At 37.8% G+C, this 21,369-nt stretch overlaps 2 protein-coding genes across 3 annotated transcripts; one reads left to right on the top strand and one right to left on the bottom strand.

Annotated features, from left to right (window-relative positions):
- Nucleotides 1-54: 54 nt before the first annotated feature.
- LOC114464450 (1-acylglycerol-3-phosphate O-acyltransferase Pnpla3-like) lies at nt 55-8,301 on the bottom strand. 2 transcript variants are annotated; one of them, XM_028448646.1, is made up of 10 exons: nt 8,268-8,301; nt 8,014-8,130; nt 7,008-7,240; nt 5,644-5,709; nt 5,347-5,556; nt 5,165-5,225; nt 4,029-4,205; nt 3,240-3,381; nt 1,427-1,528; nt 55-1,322 (listed from the first exon to the last, which is right to left on the bottom strand). In XM_028448646.1, exons 1-10 carry the CDS (start codon nt 8,278-8,280, stop codon nt 1,067-1,069), a joined length of 1,377 nt encoding a protein of 458 aa, XP_028304447.1. In that variant the 5' UTR covers nt 8,281-8,301; the 3' UTR covers nt 55-1,066. The 2 variants fall into 2 exon arrangements, with proteins under 2 accessions (XP_028304447.1, XP_028304446.1); XM_028448645.1 differs by lacking the exon at nt 8,268-8,301 and having other exon boundaries at nt 8,014-8,261.
- A 127-nt stretch (nt 8,302-8,428) lies between these two features.
- Nucleotides 8,429-20,765, top strand: LOC114465452 (2-oxoglutarate-dependent dioxygenase htyE). The gene is made up of 7 exons (XM_028450470.1): nt 8,429-8,588; nt 13,324-13,445; nt 15,308-15,374; nt 15,695-15,851; nt 18,027-18,169; nt 19,748-19,858; nt 20,051-20,765. Exons 1-7 carry the CDS (start codon nt 8,436-8,438, stop codon nt 20,228-20,230), a joined length of 933 nt encoding a protein of 310 aa, XP_028306271.1. The 5' UTR covers nt 8,429-8,435; the 3' UTR covers nt 20,231-20,765.
- The last annotated feature ends 604 nt before the right edge of the window (nt 20,766-21,369 follow it).

The raw sequence follows: 21,369 nt of genomic DNA on the forward strand, positions 1-21,369 counted from the left end.
AGAGGTGAACAGGTTCATATCTGTGTATCATCATAAGATCAATATACAACATGAACAGCTCTGATAAATAAGTTTATTGTTACATCAGCACAATAATGTCCCATAAAACAAGTGTATGCAGTTGATTTCTTTTTAAAAAAAACCCTCACGACATGTTGCAACATGACTTGTCATCCTGCAGCGAGCACATATTGAACCCGGTTCACTACAGGATACCTGTACTGGTCATGTTTGCATCAATGCTGTTTTATGTACTACCAATAAACATAAGATGTGCTTACTCATTTGAAAAAATAACAACTTAAAATGTTACCACTTGGGACAGAGCTAATGGGGTGTAGCCAGGGGTGGACTGGTTACGGCAACCACACAAGCCTCCACCAGTGAGGACTGCCTTGCCCCAAGGACTTCTTTTGGTCAGTCTGCTCTCTCTATAAAATGATACATCTACCCACACATCTAAAATATTAAACACTAGTGACAATGCTTTCAACAATAAACTAAAGAAATGGCTAAAATCAAAACAACAGTGTTCACATAAATAGTTTTACATAGTTTCTCGCTTGCCCGCATTGCCTCTGCCCTATACCTAATGACTGCATTTAAATTTTAATATTGCTTTTCTTTTTGTAATGTTTTGTGCAGCGCATATTTCCTCCTTACTTTCTTATTATTTCAGTTATTTTTAACCTTTTTAAAAGCCTCCTGTGGTCAGGTGTTGTAAATTAGCACATGTGCTAACACACTCAAAACAATACATCTGGGTAACTAATGTACTTGTGATATCCATATCAAATAAAGGGAATAATAATGCCCTTGTTTGTTCCTGGTTATCTGGTGTGAGTAAGCAAACAATACTGAGCTTATTGTTGTGATTAAAGATGTGTAATGAGGAAATATGATCATAAATATTATGCTGCAAATGTTCAGTGTATCATTTTTTTATACTGAGAAAACAGAAGTCACAACTTGTGGCATATTTCTCCATGTTTGTACTTTATGACAAAACTTATTTTGTTCACGTGAGTAAAAATCAGATGCTGAATCCTCAAGACTTTTTCAAATTTTAAGTTTGATTGTACACCACGCTTTGGAGCCACCTTACAGCGCCGCCCAATCCCCAGTACCGGCTGGGAGGTGTGGCCCTGGCATATTCGTCAAACCCAGGTTTGCTAGTAGGTGTTGGGGGCGGAGTCAGGGGCCTGTAATCTGGCACACTCGGCTCCCTTAAATGAATGCTGGAGGTGTTTTCTTCTTTGTTGCTCTCCTGGCACAGGTTCAGGCTGTCGGGCAGGCTCCTGCTTCTGTGCAGGGGTGCAAGCCTGGAAAAGATGGAGTTTCTTTAGGATACCATGATGATGATGATGATGATGATGATGATGACGATATTTTAGTCCAGGATTATTCAGTGCAACATATACTCTACCTCTTAACCCTGTCCTCTACCATGGCTTGCTTGGTTTTACCTCCAAGGAAACCAGTGATCCAGCCCAGGTCCTTTGGCACATCCGGAATCCAGTTCACTAACCTGGAGGCAACAAATAAACAGTTGAAAATAAATATATTCTAGTAAGGCCACATTAAGTCTGCGTATTGCCAGATTTTTACCAGCCTTGACCAATCATGGCCTGAAAATATAAGGAAGGACTCTTTATAACTTTTCAAGGTTGGGTTAAAACAGGAAATTTCCAAACAATATGATTTCCTATAGCAATGTTTCTGAAATGGGGTTACACTATGGCACTACAGGGGGTACCTGAGAGAGGGAGAAAGTGGAAAATGGATAAATAAAGTGTCAGTCTTGGTCCCATCCCAGGCACGAGATGAACGGAAATGATAAATCTATGGAAATATATCTATTGGGAGTCACTAAATCAGTGTTTTTCAACCTGGGGGTAGGGAATCCACGTGGGGTTGCCTGAAATTTCTGAAAAATTTAAATAGATTTTTGAATTTTTTTTAAGTTATTATTATTTATTTTTTATTTATTAAAATACCACACAATCTTAAACAACTGTATTTACATACTTTTAATTTCTGAAATATAAATCTAGTTCAACTAAAATGCAGCAAAAAAATAGTTCAAATATGATCAAAAACTAATTCTAGAAAAAAAAATGTCTTTGGGGTTGCTAGAAATTCTTGAAATCAAAATTCGGTCATGATCCAAAAAAGGTTGTGAACCACTGAACTACTCTTGAAACCACTATTTCCACTTATTTACAAAATGAGATCCTTTAAAATGTGTGTTACCACTCAGTCATTCCATCATTATGCTTTATAGTTGTTTTTAAATAGTTTTCTAAGCAAAATTTTGTCGTCGGACAAAGGGGGTACTTGGATTCAGAATTAAAAGAAAGGGGGTAGGACGTTTGAGAACCACTGGCCTATAGGGAGATGGTTTGTTTTCCATCCTTTGGGTGGTTTGTCCCTGTGAGTGAGCCCAACTAGAGACTGCCTACCAGTCCAGAATGTTTCCTGTCTATAGACTATGGTGAATTCCCACCACATCCACAGAATTTCTGATTAAATCTACTGATCATCATTTGTTTGTAGTGCAATAGTGTCGACTCTCCAACCACAGTGTCCTGTCCTGCTCACAGTTCTCCACTGTGATGAGACAAAGTTAAGAAAGCAGTTGCTTTCGTTTTGTTTTTTTAAACAACAGAGTTATAAAACATGTCTGGCATATTTTGCACAGTTTAACATTATCTCAGTTTGTTATCCAACTGATAAGCCAACAGATAAGATGATTACATAAAGCTGGGAAAATATTTAGATGTTATTTTAGCAGGAATTTATTACACCCCCACATACCACCCAAAGAAGATAATATTACTCAAATAGTAATTCAGAATTATTTTATTTTAATGCTATTTAAAAAAAAGTCAAATAGTATTATTTTTGGCTGTGAGTAGGTAATACATGTATTGGGATGATATAGAGGACTGTCCACAATGATATTAGTTGCAATAGTGACTCAACACACTACCCTGTGGTACAAATTGGCACTGCAAAAACATGTGACAAACTACTTATTTCAAACATTATGATTAGCTGACATGATGTCTTAAATCTTGTTTTCTCACAATATGTAATTTATTTTAGTTTTTAAGTTCATAATGATAAATGTTGAACATTTAAAGCCAAATTACAAACAGATGGTCTTCTCTCTTATTTTGAAAACACGGCCTTTTCACAATTGCCAGAGACAAAAGTGTAAAAATCCAGGGGTTTACCTTTGGGCCAACAAGTAGGAAGAATCAACTGGCAGATTGCGAGGAAACTGCAGGTAAGAGGCGACTTTCTTAGGTAGAAATGCTGCCATTTGGGAGAACAGACCAGCAGCAGAATACGTCTCTCTGCAGGCCGCACACAAAACTGACACAAACATAACAAGAAGACATAGTCATCAACATCCCCCGCCACATTGGTTCTCATTATAACTCACAACCTTTTCCTAAATGTCCTAAATCTAAGAACTTAGATGTATACATAAGAAAATATTATCACATCAGAATATAAAATTACTAACTATCTTAAACGATTTCCTGAGAAAAGCTGTCCCCTTTGAAGATACCTCGAACAGAGTAAAGAAAACAGAACAAGGGCAATAACTCTGGAAAAAACAATTGCGCACTTCTCATTTTCGAACTCCATCAAGGTATTGATACCCTGAAGCCACGCACCAAATTTGGTGATCCTATCTTAAACGATTTCTAAGAAAAACTGTCCCCTTTGAAGACACCTCAAACAGAGTCCAAAAGAACGAAACAAGGGCAATAACGCCGGAAAAAAAATTGCATGCTTCTCATTTTCAAACTCCATCAAGGTATTAATACCCTGAAGCCACACACCAAATTTGGTTATCCTATCTTAAATGGTTTCTGAGAAAAGCTGTCCCTTTTTATTTGGCCGGATGGAGCCCAAACATATATCCCCCTTTCACACTTTGTGGTGGGGGATAATAAAAGCCATTATTAGTCTGCTTATCAATCACAGTCCCATGGAACAAACCTCCTCCTTACCTCTCTGAACGTCAACTGGCAGCTGCTCGATTAGCTGCACATCCAGCCACCGGTGATCACATTGGATGGTTTTTACCCCATGATGCTCCGCCGTGTTTTTTCTCACAGTCTCACAACAAGTGGGTTGAGATGTTCCAGTCTGCAGACCTCTGAGTGGACTTTCACTGCTCAGCAGATCTACCACAGGGGAACACGTACAGTCAGATCAACAAAAAGCAAAGGAAAAATAACACAGTGCGGATTGGAAGGCCTCACACTACACCAGAGGCGGTGGGTATCTGTTATGACAGTTACACACCCACATTATTAACATTTACGTCAACATTTAGAATAATGTTGAATCTGAGCATTAATAGAGTATCCTTCCTCTATTACAAAGGGGTTGGTTGGTTTTTATGGTCATTTTGTGTTTGTTTTTTGTTGTTGTTGGTTTTTGTATTCTATTATTATTTTGTGGGTTTTTGGTGCCATTTTGTTGACATATTGTGAGTTTTTAAGTCATTTTGTGTGTTTCAATTGTCTAATGTATTTTTTCTCTAACTTTTGAAGTCATTTCGTGCATTTACAATGAGGACTTCCACACAACGAGGGCCGCCTGTTGCTTACGTTTGCTTTGCACTGTACAATCAATTAATTTCAGTCAATCCTACCATATCAATTTGTTCATTTATTTATTGACAGTATTTATTTATTTGTAAAATCTTGTGTTCAACTACTTTTAATCACAACAGAGTGCATCTTTTCCAGCATGCTTTGCAGTGTTGTGGTTTCAATCTGGATATTAACAAAAAATGAAGGATTATTGCTTCAAGATTTTGTTATTCACCATAAAATTACATATACTCATATGTTATGTCAGGAGACTGTTATACGTTTCAGCCCTCACTCAACAACCTAAGTCATGCAGTACATTTACCAAATAATCATGTTATTGATACTGTGAAAACAATCTGAATAGTGTAATACAGACAGGATGAGGACACATGCATGTTGAAGCCAAGAAATCATGCATACATTTGGGCTAAATATTACTAAAAATATACCAAGTGTGTTTTACCTCAATTTTTGGGTTACACCAGGGGTCCGTGTACCCTTAGGGGTACTGTCTGGGATTTATCATTCTAAATTCATCTTACTGTTTTCTTGCAGGAATCGAAGAGCATCCATGTAGCCTTTTTGGCAGATTTCAGCCATAGCCTGAAAAATATAGAATCATTAGTGAGAAATGTAACCAAAACTATACACAATCATTTTCCTGCTTCAAATAAGTAAATGTCCCATGGAAACCAGAGTTTGTACAGCTTGCTGCGGGCTTCACCTCAGGCTCAGGTGGAAAGAAGGTGCTGGTCACTCTGTACACATTCTCTGGGTTGACTTGGATGCTGACGTTGTTGAAGACCACCCTGTGGAAGCTCAGCGTGCTCAGGCGGGGACACACGTCACTCTCGCCGGCGTACGGAGAGAAGGTGATGGTGTTCCTTTGGTGGCAGCGAGGGAGGTTGTTGCTGGCCGCGCCATCAATGTATCGCTGTGAAGAGACGCTGATATTTACTGTTTGTACCTAAATATCCAAAGCCACGATCACATGATTGTGTCATGCTTGTTGATCCCTTACCACTCCACGATAGGTGGGAGGAATAACGCCACAGTAAAAAGGAATGAAGCAGCTGCATATCAGGGCCTACAGGACACAGATCATACTGTATCAGAGACAAATACTGTATGTTGAGTTTAGATAATTGATTTTGTAATTGTAATTACCACGGAAATTCTATAAAAATGGTCAATTATAATTTAAACACAAATTATGGGGAACCATGTTACAGTTCTATGTACAGTTCTACACATATGTACTTAACAATTATTAAAATATCAAGCTTTCCCACATTTTACCATTTATAAAAAAAGGCTCAGACGCTCACACAAAAAAAGTTATTTGTAATTTAACTTTAGTAATTCAGAATGTAATTAGAGGTTGCATCCTCAACTTTTTCAACTTTTTCAAATTGCTAATGTTCAGCTAATGCTAGGTTAGTGCTGATGCTAGGCTAAGTCTATTGCTAGGTTATTGCTAATGCTAGGTTAATGCTAATGCTAGGCTAATATTAATGCCAGGCTAATGCTATTGCTAGGCTATTGCTAATGCTAGGTCAATGCTAGGCTAATATTAATGCTAGGCTATGCTATTGTTAGGCAATTGCTAATGCTAGGCTAATGCTTTTGTAAGGCTATTGCTAATGTTAGGCTAATGTGATTAGTAATGCTAGGTTAATGCTAACACTAGGCTAATGCAAACCCTAGGTTAATGCTAACGCTAGGCTAATGCTAAAGTTAATGTTGATACTAGGCTATTTCTAGGCTAATGCTAATGCTAGGTTAATGTTAATGCGAGGTTACTGCTAACGCTAGGCTAATGCTAACGTTAATGTTAATACCTGGCTAATTCTAGGTTAATGCTAATGCTAGGTTAATGTTAACACTAGGTTAAGGCTAACCCTCGGTTAATGCTAACTCTAGGCTAATGCTAATTCTAATGCTAACTAATGCTATGCATCTACATCCTCACTTGAATTTTCTTCAGGAAATACAAATATTTTAGTTGTAATTAACTTTCTCAGGATAAGAAAATATTGTAATTTAAATGTAATTGGAGAAAAAAAAAAATGCTGGTCACTGTAATTGTAACAGAATTGTAATTGAACCAACAGATACAATGTTGCTTTTAGGGAGATGTTTTAGAACATCCTTAACTTTTGGATGTTTACTCCTTACTTGTTCATAATGTTAAATGTTTTCTCATACTTAAATGTTAAATACATCAGTGACTGATTCACATTATAGATGTTAATTCTGGACTTTTTGGATGCTCATCAAGTCGGGAAATTTACAGAATCTGGTAAAAGTAACTGAATTTGTTTGGAATCTCTGCTTGGGGAAATAAAAGGACTTCAGGAAAAAACCAAGTCCCATCTGACAAACCTGTATGAGCTCATCTCTGCTGTTGAATTCAGATACCAGCACGTTTTTCCCATCAGGCACTCTGGTCAGAGACACACAAAGTTTCCCAGAGGCTCGGAGGTGGGCATCGTGTGGAAGATGACGCTGCAGAGTGTCCTTGACCATCTGCAGCAGGTTGAAGGCTGGGTGCAGGGGCCCCAGTTTGTGCTTCCTGGCCTCTTTGGCCATAGACATTAAATCAGCACAGCATTTGTCTGCAGAGAGGTTATCAGTATCTGTCTTTAATGTTTATTACTTTAAAGACAGATATCCCTGACATATACAGTATATATTTACAAAACTCAGCAGATTGAACAACGGCACTAAATAATTTATCTTCATAAGTCAACCACAGCCAATATTACATAATGACTAGACTAGAGAGTGATACAATGCTATCTTCATCAAAGCAACAATGACCCCTGAGAAAGATCATAAACACATAAACACAGCAGGTTCTATCCTCATGAAATGCCACTTTAAATTTAAGTCAGACCATCATAGATTCCATGCCAGACCCCAGTGTGATTTTTTTTTTTTTTTTGAGTCTGATCTAAGGATTGATCCATAATAATAAATTGCTCACAGCCAGTGAATTTTGGTTTTAAATATCAGTTATCGGTTTATAATTGGTCTTCTCTAATATCTAGATGAGTTGAATGTTTTTGCTTTTTGAAAATAAAATACAAGTACACAGAATTGCCCCATAAAACACACAAAACGACATAAAATGTATTTCCTGAGTCAATGCTCAGATTGGTCATTATTCTATGAATAAATTGTGACATCAAAGTTGATAATGTGGCCCTCAGATCACACAATCACATCTTTGTGGCCCCCGCTGCAATAAAAGTTGGCCATATCTTTCATGTGTTATTAATGGTTTAACCTGATCAATATTTTATCAATATAATTTAGAAAATTGGACCAAATCTCTTCATTTTCAGTTTGGTTTCAAAAGAGGATGATTTGATTCCTCTCAACTCACCAATGGGTATTTGTAAAACAAGGATAGCAGCCATCAGAGCTCCAGATGAGGCTCCATAGATGTTGGAGGCCTCCTGGATGAAGCGGGGGAACCTCTGGAGGATACAGCTGGTGGCCCCTACATAATAAATCCCCATAAATCCACATCCTGCCAAAGAGATGCTCCATTCTTTCTTTAAATCTATCATCTCCTCAGGCACGGCTCAAATGTAGAAACTTGAGTGAAACACATTAACTTTACCTATCAAAGCTCACCTGTTATCAGCATCCAAAGGTGAGAGATGACGCTGCCGCTGCTGCTGCTGCGCAAAAGGTTGCTTCGCTCCTATTGGCCGAGGCGTGTCACGTGACTTTTGCCCAGAGTTTTATACGGAGCTGCAGCGACGCTTTATTTTTTGCATTTGTTTCCTCCTGAGAGCATCCATGGAGATCCCAGTGGTGGACTTTGGTGTGTTCAGCCTGGATGAGAAGAACGTCTCTGACGAGCAGCTGCAACAGCTGAGCAAAGAGCTGAAGAAAGCCTTCTCAGAAGTTGGTTTTGTGTTCCTCAAAAACACTGGGATCACCGAGGAGGAGGTGAGAGGACATAAATGCACTAACACACACAGAGAGTGGATGTGAATGTATGGGGTGCACGTTCAAATATTTAGCAACAAACCACGTTTTAAAAACGTTTGTGAATTTTTATTTTATTTTACTTTTGACCAGATTTACAGCAATATTGGTGATATTTTATTTCTTCTTGTAAAAATATAATGTCAATGGTAAATCTAAATGTTACATATTACATTTAAATCTAAATGTTATGTTTAAATCTAAATGTTAAATCTAAATATATTTTCCAAATGCTAAATATTAAATATAAATGTAAAATATTAAATCCAAATGCCACACGTGAAACTAAATAATTTTTTTCCCATATTTATTGTCGTATATGTTTTTACACATATATGAAATTTGTTCTCTGCATTTGGCTGATCCCTGAGGGGCAGTGGGCAGCCATAGTGTGGCACCCAGGGAGCAGTTGGGGTTAAGGGATTTGCTCAAGAGCCCACAGTGATGTCCTGGGTGAGATTCAAACCAGTGACCCTCTGATTACAAGTCCGCTTCCTTAACCACTAGGCCACCACTCCAGGTGATTTAACATTTGGCATTTAGAATTTAGATTTAATATTTATTTTTTATTTTTTTTATTTTATTTAACCTTTATTTAACCAGGAAAAAAATCCCATTGAGATTAAAAACCTCTTTTTCAAGGGAGTCCTGGCCAAGAGGCAGCAAAGTTACAACACTGAACAGAAATACATTTACATTACATTAAAATGACACGATAACATAAGAATCAAATAAAACAATTACAGACAACTGAGGCAGTCTCAAATTCTCTCAGTTTCATTTTAAAAGCGTTCAAGGATAACAATTCAGTCAACTTCCAGTCTCTTTGCAGTGTGTTCCAAGCACAAGGAGCTGCATGTACAAAGGCTTTTTTCCCCAGCTCTGTGCGGGCAAAAGGAACTGTGAGCAACAGCTGATCATTGGATCTCAGTGTATAAGTGTTCGTGCTTCTCTTTGTAAGTAATGTACAGATGTAAGAGGGCAGTAATCCAAGAAGAGCCTTATAAACAAAAGTAAACCAATGACACTGCCTCCTAGTGTGCAGGGATGGCCATCCCACCCGAGAGTACAGCTCACAGTGATGTGTCTTGGCTCTACAGTTTGTGATGAACCTCAGAGCAGAATGATAAACAGAGTCCACCATCAGAAGACATGTACAAGAAGCATTCATATAAAAAAGGTCACCATAATCTAACACAGATAAGAATGTGGCAGAGACAAGGCGCTTCTTTACACCAAAAGAAAAACATGTCTTATTGCGGAAGAAGAAACCCAGTTTAAGTTTTAATTTCCTCACAAGTTTGTCAATGAAAAGTTTAAAAGTGAGGGAATCATCAATTACAACACCAAGGTATTTATATTCATGTACCACTTCTATGACAATTCCTTCAAGAGTGGACACGACCGGGGGAGCTTGAGGCACCTTCTTATGATTAGAGAACAACATTAGCTTGGTCTTCTCAGCATTGAGAACCAGTTTTAGATTAATCAGCGAATGCTGGACAGAAACAAAGGCTTTCTGCAGGGAATAACAGCCTGTTCAAGAGATGATCCGAAGCAATAAATAATTGTATCATCGGCATAAAAATGCATATTAGCATCAGAAACATTTTGTTCGACATTATTAATGTACAAGATAAATAAGAGGGGCCCCAAAACAGATCCCTGCGGCACCCCCTTGTGAACAGTAACAATTTCAGAACAAAGGCCTTCGTATTTAATACACTGGGTCCTGTTTTCTAAATAATTTGAAAACCAAGCGACAGTGTGCTCTGACAGTCCAATGAGATGTAGCCTGCGTTTTAAAATAGCATGGTCTACAGTGTCAAAAGCTTTAGAGAGATCAATAAAGAGTGAAGCACAGAACTGTTTTTTATCAAGTGCTACAATAATGTCATTTATCACCTTCATAGTAGCAGTGATAGTGCTGTGCTTTTTTCTGAAGCCTGATTGCAATTTGGAGAGGATTTCATTAGAATAAAGAAACTCTTTCAACTGATCACAGACAAGCGACTCCAGGATTTTTGATAAAACACATAAATTTGAAATTGGCCGATAATTGGTAAGAACTGCTGGGTCACCTCCTTTTAATAAAGGGAGCACAAAAGCTGATTTCCAAACAAATGGAATATCTTTGTTCCTAATTGAAAGATTCAAAAGAATTGAAAGTGGCTCTGCTATAAAATCAGCTGCCAGCTTTAAAAAGTAAGGCTCAATCAAGTCAGGTCCAGGGGGCTTTCTGTGGTCTAATGTTTTTAGAGCTTTGTGCACTTCGTGACAAGTAAAAGGATTAAAATTAAAAGGATCACCAGAAAACATGGAAGATTCTGTGCAAGAATTCCCAGTCGTTATTCCTTTTGAATCAAATAGAGAACCAGATGATAAAAAATGCTGGTTAAAGCAGTTCAAGACTTCAGTTCTATCATAAACTGGGACTGAGTCTTTAAGTTCAAATGACGGAAGAGTCTCTGTGTTTTTGTTCAAAGACAGGGACTTGATCACTTTCCAGAATTTCTGTGGATTGTTGAGGTTCTCAGTGGTGACCGACAAAAAGTATCCTGATTTGGCCTTTTTGATAAGCGAAGTGCATTTGTTTCGAAGCTGTCTGAAGAAGGACCAATCAGTGGCAGAATTACTTTGTCTTGCCTTGTCCCAGGCCTTATTACGCTCATGAATGCTGTCGGCCAGTTCTGGAGAAAACCAAGGATTTTCTCGCCCCTTCACCCTGTATTTCTTCAGAGGTGCATGCTTATTTATAATTTGCATGAAAGTGTCTTTGAAAAAAGTCCACGCTAGCTCTACATCAGGGATTAAACTTATATATTCCCAGTTCACCATCGACAAATCGTGATGAAAGGCTTGTTCATTCAAATGTTTAAGATTCCTTCTACAAACAATACGGGGTTTGCACTTTGGAATCCTAGTGTTTCTACAAGCAGCAACAACACAATGATCACTTAAATCATTACAGAAGACACCCAAGGAAGAGAACTTATGAGGCACATTAGTTAAAAACAAATCAATCAAAGTAGATTTATCAGGACTTTTGGGATTAGGCCTTGTGGGAAAGTTGACTAACTGGGTGAAATTATCAGAATCACAAAACCTTTTAAATTCATCAGAAGTTGCATTGAACCAGTCCCAGTTGAAATCACCTGCCATAAGTAATTCAGTGTAATTTATCTGATTCAAAAGCAGTTTTAATGAATCTAGCGCCTCCTTTGGAGCAGATGGAGGTCTGTAACACCCAACCACAGTAATATGTAGCGATTTAACTATTTACTGATTGACTGGGAAAGAACAATTGAAGCATTAAATCTGGATTTATTATAAATAGCCACACCCCCACCTTTTTTGGGCCTATCGGTGCGGTAAACATTGAACCCAAGAATGTTAATGTCTTCATTTGTAATTGACTTAGTAAGCCAAGTTTCCGATATCATAACAACATCTGCACCTGTTGATTTCACCCAAATTCTGACCATGTCCATCTTTGGTAGTAAGCTCCGTACATTAAGATGAACATATTTAAGACCAGGTAATGATTTAAAAATCAGCAGGTGTCTGGGAGCACAGAAGCTCAGGTCCAGGATTTGGTTGCACATTTCCAGACAAAAGTAGAAGCAAAGCAATCAACAACCTCTGCTTAGCAATAGATTTACTTTCAGTTCTTTGATATGTTGAAGCCCCTCCATTTAATGGATTGATAAGATAGTTATACAAAGAAAATATACACTTGAGTTTAGGTAGGTCTCTGGTCAGGGCTGGAGACACGTTTATATCACTTTCCAAATGTACAGGTGGTTGCCCTGGATAAAGAGAAGCTATAGGGCATGTGCTTTTGAATAAAACACTTTTCACATTGAGGTGATTGTCAGTGTCTTTCCAGTGTGCGCAGGGACAACAGTTTGTAGTTAGATCCCATAAGGCCAATAAGCAAATAAAAGCAAGAACTTTCGCCATCATCCACAACAGGTAATGATGAAGTAATGAGGATTACAGACCTGAGTGGGAATGGCACTGTCATGAATCTTAGCTGCAGCAGTAGAATGGAACTCATAGTAGCAGGATCAGGCATGTAGTTCCAGGAGAAGGCTCACTGTAGCAGGCTCAGGCTATTAGCTCCAGCAGCAGAAGCAGGCTCACTGTAGAAGACTCAGACTATTAGCTCCAGCAGCAGAAAAAAGGCTCACTGTAGCAGACTCAGGTTATTAGCTCCAGCGGCAGAAGATGGCTCACAGTAGCAGGCTCAGGCCTGTAGCTCCACTGCAGACCTCAAAATCCAATATGCACTGTCCACAGGTTAAATATAACCGACTGCCATGTTTAAAAAGGATAAAAGACAATAAAATCCTGTCAAAGAACTATGGAATATTTTTTAAAAATAATAAAACATAGACAAACACTTAAGAGACATGAGACATGCTGCCATCTTGGATTCCTCCACTTCCTTCCTTTTTTTCAAACATTTAGCATTTAGATTCAACATTTAGCATTTAGATTTAACATTGACAATATATTTTTACGAGAAAAAACATCACAAATTTCACAAATATTGCTGTAAATCTGGTCAAAAGTAACATAAAAAAATTCACTTATGTTTTGTAAACCTAGTTTGTTTGCTAAATGTTGCAAAAAGTTGTTGTTTATTTTAGCATGCACGGCTTTACAATCGGCGCCCCGTATTTGTGCACAGGTGGAGCAGGTTATGACCATATCCAAGACGTTCTTCCTGCAGCCTGATGAAGTCAAACATCCTTTTAGCAGGAGCATCTCCCCCGCCTTCAACCATGGCTGGGTGCCTCTGGAGCTGGAGAGGTAGGAATGTGTAGACACACTAAAACAACATTAATAAATACTCTCTAATAAATTCCTATATTGTTTTTATTTTTATGGCTTGATTAATAGATGGCATCAGAGGCAGTGACGGTGACAGAATATATATGTATTTATATATATATATATATGTGTGTGTGAGGTTGTAAGGCACTGTTGTCAAACTCATTTAGTTCAGGGGCCAAATACGGAACATTTTAACCTTAAGTGGGCCACAGATTTTAGGTGGGAATAAGAACAAATTCATTAATGTGCTCTGCTTTGCACTTCCACGTATAAATAATAAAGTACTGTATATCAGTCCCTGCAGGAACTTCACTTACATTTCCCTGATTTTGGGAATTTGGGGAAATTTCGTGAAATAATTTGAGGAAAATTGGCCAGATTTTGGAAAAACTGAGATATCTTTCAACAATTTGAGATTAAAAATGACTGCCGTCATGTGATAAGAAGTGGAAAACTGAGCTCTGCAATTTGCAAAATGCAAATATTGTGGATTTTAATAGATTTTTTTGTATTTTTTTTTTTTAAAGAGATTAAAGATTAAATCGGGCTTTCGCCTTTAATTGGCCATGTAATGTTAGTACATTATTGGAATTTGTCTTCTGCACTTAACCCATCCCTGAGGAGCAGTCGGCAGCCATTTTGCGGCGCCTGGGGAGCAGTTCAGGGTTAAGGGACTTGCTCAACATCCCACAGTGACGGCCCCGGTGAGGCTTGAACCGGCAACCCTCCGATTACAAGCCCAGCGTCCTTAACCACTAGGCCACCACTCCCCTTGGAGGCGCTGAGACATCAACAACTGAATTAGTTGCTCATTTACAAAATGTTTCTTGTTTTTTCCTGTCATTTTTACTTTCTCGAGTGGAGTGATTTTGATGCTCTAAACTCTAAACTGCTGGATTTGGTCCCCGGACCTTGAGTTTGACCCGTAAGGGATACCATACAGTAAATCCCCGTTACTGTATATAGTTTTACCCCTAGAAGTATTAAAACGCTTGCCCAACTAAAAGTTAATCAAACAGTATGACAGTGTTTTCTATTTTGTAGGAATTTTCATGCATAGAAAAATGTTATATAAAAACTTTTATTATATGATTTATTGGCATGTAGTCATAAGGTCAGCACGGGATCATGTGATTGACATGTGAAGCAGAGTTGTGATTCCAGATCACATCAACCAAAACATTTACTCACCAGACACGACCAATGACCAGTGCCATTATTATTTAATATTTATCATATGTTTTTCCGAGTTATTATTTGTGTTGCTATACTTGCGGTAATATCACAGTATTATAGATGTTATCAAGATCATTATTATGTTGCATATTAATCAATTACCTTATTTCTTATTTTTTTTAATTTATTTTTCACCACCGTGGTTGTTACACAATTATTACTGTACTATTTTCATTATATACATTTTATATGATTTATAGCCATACTATCATTGTCATATATTGTATGTATTATTTATATTACATTTTTATATATCATTTGTATCATATTGATCATTATTATAACATGTATGTAAGTGTAAGGTGAAATCTTACATGTTATAGTAAAGAATGTTATTAAAAATGTTGTTTATAAAGGAAATATAGTGAATATATTGGGTAAGAAGTCCTTTTTAATACTGGGTCATGACTCATGGCCAACAAGGTGTAGGTTGTAGCATGTGACCAAATGCATCTTCAGTGGTTTTTATTGTGCTTTGAAAAGTCTACTGGGCCACAACTAAAGGGCATTAAAAACCCACTTATCCCCATTAATTTACACTAAGGATTTCTTCAGTGTTTGGCTTTTTTTGTCATTTATTTTTATGTGTTGTGTTTTTTTAGCTTGAATCCAAAACGTCCTGGAGACCTGAAGGAAGCATTTAACGTGGCTTCTGTCCATCCTGACATAGTAAGCATTTCTGGGTCAAAGTTCGTGTTTGCACACTTTATAATGTGTGTCTACTTAAAATGTAGGATGACAAAGTCCAGACTAATGCTAAAGGTGTAACTTATTTAAAGAGATCCTCCACTGTCCTTATTAGAAGATCTATGCCTTAGACATAGATCTTCTAAGAAGGACATTTCAAAGGTTTTAGGCCACATTTGTAAAAACAGTAGAGGATCCCTTTAACAACAGACAAGACAAGACCAATTTATTCAAGTATGTGTAGGTTAAATGTTTTGTGCTTGCTTTAATGCTATAATGCATTTTTCTTCTCTGTGCTGTAGAAATGGCCCTCATCAGGCGATTTAAAGGCTTTTCAGGAGATTCAGACGTCTTTCTTTCTTCGCTGTAAAGACCTGAGTCTGCGTGTGCTGAGGGTGATGGCCATCAGCCTGGGTCTGGACCCGGAGGTGTTCCTGAGTGCTCATCGTTTCATTGGAAGTATGATCATCACTCTCACATATTATAGCAGTAGTTTTCAAACGAGTACCCTCTTTCTCTTATTTCTGAATCCAAAGTACGCTCTTTGTCCGACGAATACATTTTGCATAGAAAACTATTTGAAAACAAGTTAAGATGAACTGCGGCCGGGCCCGTGGAACGTCTCCGCGCTGAATAGTATGTACCACGTTCCCGAGAAGTCAGTCAAATGACTCGGTTTCATCGAGTAATAAAATGGGCCCCCTGGCGCCCCCATGGCACATACTGAGTAATGGGCCCGATTCATATATTGGTATGTGTCAATGATTCGGTACCACCTACAGTCGCAATATTTGACTAGTAAATGAGAAAATGGCTTTAATGAAAATTGCAGAAAAAAGGCCCCTCAGGCCCCTATTTGAATTTTGCGAAGCATAATCGTAATGTACGTTGAATTAGCTTTGAAACGATATATCACACGACTATGTTCCCATAAATTTGGAAATTACCGGAAATGGGGGGTGGGCCCCAGGGCCCCATTTCAAAAAAGGGCTCCAAGCATCTCATTGTAATCATTCATAGAGTATTCATATCAAACTGCATTCTGATCTAACGACAACTAATGGAGTAGTCATTTGAAGAAATGGGGCCCCTGGGGGGCCCCTGGTGCCCCTGTGACACGTACGGGGTAATGGGCCCCATTCATATATTGGTAAGTGCCAATGATTTGGTACCACCAACTGTCGTAATATTTGACTCGCAAATAAATGAGATATCGACTTTGATTTTTTATTTTTAGGCCCCTTTGGGCCCCCCTGGGCCCCAAATTGAAAATCGCGCTGAAGCGTACCCATCTGTAGATTATAGCTACCAAATTTCAGTCCGATCCGTTCTCGAATAACAGAGAAGTAGCGATTTTAACTTGTGTACACAAGAAGAAGAAGAAGAAGAACAAAGTGAGTGGCATTTTGAGTCCGTTAGCCCGGCCTAAAAAGTGTGGGAACCCTGTCTTATTATCAAGTGCTGAGTTTCCTTTATCTGCTGCCCAGTGGTTAGAGAACGCTATATTAGAGCATTTGTCACTTTCCAAATTTAATGTGGTGGTACGATCTCTAGCTTAATGGTGTGTCCATTGAAGAACAGTCTAGTAAGGAGAAGAGACTCTGCTCTTGTTTTGTACAAAACCAGCACCGTTTCAAATGGACCCATTATTACAGAACTGCACAGACATGCTTAACGCTTCACATTTACAGAGTCAACTGCAGTGGAAAATTGTTGTTTTGACCCCCAATCATCTGATGTAAGAACGTTTGACATCTGATGGGCTCATGTTGATCAAGAGGCTTCTGGAAATAATTGATCCTTGACCATTACATACTGTACACTCTCTGTTTTTTTACCTCAAAAGAAGTCTTTTGTTGCAGCAATATTTATATAACATCCTGAGAAATGGATCCACAACAACTCGTGGTCTTAGGAGAGCCAAAACATTCTCCTGCTATAAGTGTAACTTTGAGTTCTGTGACTGAGGATTTTCCTCTTAGTTTTTATTGACTAGATTAAGATTTATTATGAACAAGAATAGACAAATTGATCAAAAGTGGACAATTGTGAATTAGAGCCAAGTTAAGATGTAAAAATTAATGATAGGATTATACATTAAATGTAGATTTATTCAACTCAATCCTCCATAGAAGTATAAATATAATTCAGTTTCGAAAAGAATTACTGTATGACTAAACAGAAAAACTACATAAAATTTTAGATTGAGACTAAGACTAAATAATGAAAGTCAATAGCTCTGCATTGACTTATTTTTTAATCTAATGCTACAGCCAAGATCTCATGAATTTTTATTTTTTAAACTTTATTTCATGTTTTTGTTGTTTTGTGTCTTAAATATTCTAAAAGCTAAATTACTCAAGGAAGTTTTGCTCAATATGATTTAAATTGTTATTTTTTGTTTCCTAAGAAAATGCCTTACTATTATTTTATTTTACCTTTTACGAGTCTTGACTCAAAAAGAAGCCTTGGCTTCAGACACCAACCTGGCAACCCTAGATAAGTAAAAAGCTCTTCATTCAATATTCATTTGAAGGCAATAAGAACCAAACCAAACGTACCAAGATTTTAAAAATGTGATATTATAAATGCTGACTCAGCATTCATACACAATTAACCATGTGTCCCCTGCAGTGGATAAGAACACCTCGACGCTGCGAGTTCTTTATTACCCAGCGGTGAACCACAACAATGCCAAGGAGGATCAGGTGAGGTGTGGGGAGCACTCGGACTATGGCAGCCTCACGCTGCTCTTCCAGGGATCCGACGGTCTGCAGGTAACGCCTCTGGATTCTTTTGTGGGTCTGGTTTTTCAACTCACTACAAAATGTTTTTGAGTGTGAACGAAGGGGGTCAGGGTTTTTATTTAATGTTCAAGCACTCAGTTATTAACCGCAGACATTGAGATGCCTCAGGCTAGAAAAGTTGATTTTAACAGTCGACTATTCCCCACCCCTTCCATTTTCCTACCCTGACTCCCTCTCCCCTGTTCCCTCCCCCCTCACCATGGTGTAACACTGCCCTCTCTTTTTATATTCTCCCTTTAATAAAGTTTGTTCACCCTTAGGGAGGGCTGGTGATGGTCACATTTATGCAATAATATCAATTCATTTATTTAATTCCAACAACAAAACATGCATTACTGTCATAAAAATATTGCACTTCATGTAGTGTTGAGCTTTCACAGCATGTGCAGACAAAAAAAAGAAGTTTTAAGTGAAAAATACTGTGCTGTGATCCTACAGTTAATTAATTAATGAATATACTGTAAATATCGATCATTATTAGGGTGCTCTTGGTTATATAGTAGATGGCTAAATGGCTTTTGACTAATCAGATCTGTAATCATCAGCTGTGATTGTCAGGATTTCTCTTGCATTTTATTTTCTATTCATATTTAAAATATGTATTACACAATTTAATGAAACTGACAGTTTGTGGATGATTTATTAGATTGGGAATCTCTTCATGTCGGTGGGGAAACTGGGGGCCTCCCAACAGTGTCTCACATAACTAGAAACACCTCTGCATGTACACACTGTTAATTTTACAGTTCACCCTTGATTGTAAGGACAGCCTGAAGTTTTACTATATATATATTTTTTTTTTAAAGATAAAATAAAATGTTGCTATGTAACCTGCATTACCTCACTGTGGAACGAATAGTTGTTGTCCAGGATTGTCTCATTCAGGCCATTCTTATAGAACCCATTTGTTTTTAATTGATCTGTTTAGGGTTTTTAATCTGACAGTAGCAAAGAAAATGAGCTTTATTTGGAACTTATTCTTAGAATATAGTTGTGGTATATTTTCAACATATTTATGTACAAATGTTTCTATATTCTTGATGAGAGAAAACTGTTGAGACAGAGAAAAGTAAACACATTGATATATGATATAGATAGGAGAGTAGAACCATTGTCCATCACCTTATGTGTCCACCTAATGCAGGGTGGTTAAACTCATTGTAGGGCCACATATAACTCAAGTAGCCCAGACCAAGAAAAAATCATTTTGTGAAGGAAAAATGCACAAATTTAAACAAAATCCTGAATGTTAAGCAATTGGTCAAAATTGTCATTTGCCAGAATTCTGTTGGATAATTTGCAAAAAATTTCCAGGTTTTTTTAAACTAATTGAGATTTGATATTACTGTAAATAATGTAGTACTGCAACCTCCATCATATTTTATCTACAACTTAGGATAATTTATAAAACACTCTGTTTTTGCTGTATTTTTCACTCTAAACTAAATCTTCCTGTGGGCCGAACTAGATGCTCTAGTGGGCCGAACTTGGCCCACAGGCCACGAGTTTGACATACTTTATGTCCACTTAATGTCTCTCTATGCTCAGGTTCATTCACGGTCTGGCGAATTCATCTCTGTCCCAACAATTCCTGGAGCCGTGCTCATCAACATCGCTGATATGATGCAGCGCTGGACTAGCGACCAGCTCATCTCTGTGGTAGTTTGACATTTCTATTGACACCATAAAATACAGTTAAAAAGGGGGAGAAGGAAGGCATGTTTTTAACCTTTTACGATGTTGTTATCCAATAGTATTTTCTGATATACTTTGTAGTTGGTATGCATGATGGAAGACGTACTCAGAATCTATCATATACATTTAAAGATGTGTGTGTGTGTTGTTTCTCAGGTCCACAGAGTCCTGCTGCCTCCCGTCGGAGACTCCAGCACGCGTCAGTCTTTGGCCTTCTTTGTCCAACCAGACGATGAGGCTTTGATCACCTGCTGTGACGGATCAAACAAATACCCACCTATTGAATCTCGCACCTACCTCTTGGAGCGTTACAAAGACACCTACGGCCGAGAATGAGTTTCAAACAGTCATGCAAGGGGCAACGACCTGAATGTGTTTCAGAAATCCCTGTCATGTAGAATCACTGTCATGTCTTTTAATGGATCATTAAAATCAACGGGTCACACAATCTCATCCAGTGAATTGAGTTTGGCCCACAAGACACGTTTGTCATCCCCAGCTGTGACTACTATTCTTGTTCCTTTATCGTTACTGTACTCGTGGTGTGCTCGGAATCCGTCTACACAGATATATGTAAATATCAGGAAACGACTGTCTTCATCTAGTTCAACGTTAGATCATTATTTAGATCAGGGGTTCTCAACCTTGGATTCGTAAGACACTGGGAAGGAGGGTTGTCAGATGTCTTTTTGATTATTTTTACCCATGTTCTGCAACGAAACAATTACTTGCCATATTTTAACCTATTTTTGCTTTTTCTTGACATATTGTTGCTCCTTTGAATGCATTTTACGACATTAATCCCATTTCTGCCACTTCTTCATCAAATTCCAATGCCTTTTCTGCACGTTTTTACCACTTTCAAGTTATTTCCACCACTTTTTTAATGTCACATGTTGACACACTATTGTCACTTTTAACCTCTTTTTACCATATTTCATGCTTATTTTTGCCAATTTGATCACATTTATGATTTGTCATGTCCATTATTTGCCAGTTTAAACAAATTTTTCCAATATTGACACTTTTTACCATTTTTTTGGCCACTCTAATTTGCATCTTTTAACCAATTTCTATGGTTTTTAAAATCCCATTTCACCACATTTTCCACCATTTTTGGTCACTTTTAACCCAATTTATTTCTAATTAAAACAAGGATTTACATATAATATGGCCCAAATAATAATAAACTTCCTGTATAACAGTGGATATTATTCAGATGAATAAAAAAAATGTGGTTATCACAGATTCATAGAACAATGGACCATCATTTTGCTGACTTTATGGATGGACCCTATAAATCTCTCCCCTTTAGTCCCCCTTATAGATGGAACTGTCTCCAAACGACTGTTCTACAATGTTCATGTCTGTCTTCAACCAGCTTCAGCTACAGTGGGGGTCCCCGGTCTCTGGGACCTTTATTTTGGGGGTCTCGGGCTGAAAATGTTGAGAACCACTGGGTTAGATAACCATTG

The sequence above is a fragment of the Gouania willdenowi genome, chromosome 6, assembly GCF_900634775.1.
Source record: "Gouania willdenowi chromosome 6, fGouWil2.1, whole genome shotgun sequence".
Taxonomy (NCBI): Eukaryota; Metazoa; Chordata; class Actinopteri; order Blenniiformes; family Gobiesocidae; genus Gouania; species Gouania willdenowi.

Excerpts from the sequence above, each read along its gene's own strand:
- LOC114464450 (XM_028448645.1), bottom strand. The coding sequence starts at position 8,200 with ATGATAGATTTAAAGAAAGAATGGAGCATCTCTTTGGCAGGATGTGGA. Across the intron at positions 7,241-8,013 it reads TGTTTTACAAATACCCATTG|ACAAATGCTGTGCTGATTTA; the intron begins GTGAGTTGAGAG and ends ACCTCTCTGCAG. Across the intron at positions 5,226-5,346 it reads TCTTTCCACCTGAGCCTGAG|GCTATGGCTGAAATCTGCCA; the intron begins GTGAAGCCCGCA and ends TATATTTTTCAG.
- LOC114465452 (XM_028450470.1), top strand. The coding sequence starts at position 8,436 with ATGGAGATCCCAGTGGTGGACTTTGGTGTGTTCAGCCTGGATGAGAAG. Across the intron at positions 13,446-15,307 it reads GTGCCTCTGGAGCTGGAGAG|CTTGAATCCAAAACGTCCTG; the intron begins GTAGGAATGTGT and ends GTGTTTTTTTAG. Across the intron at positions 15,852-18,026 it reads TGCTCATCGTTTCATTGGAA|TGGATAAGAACACCTCGACG; the intron begins GTATGATCATCA and ends TGTCCCCTGCAG.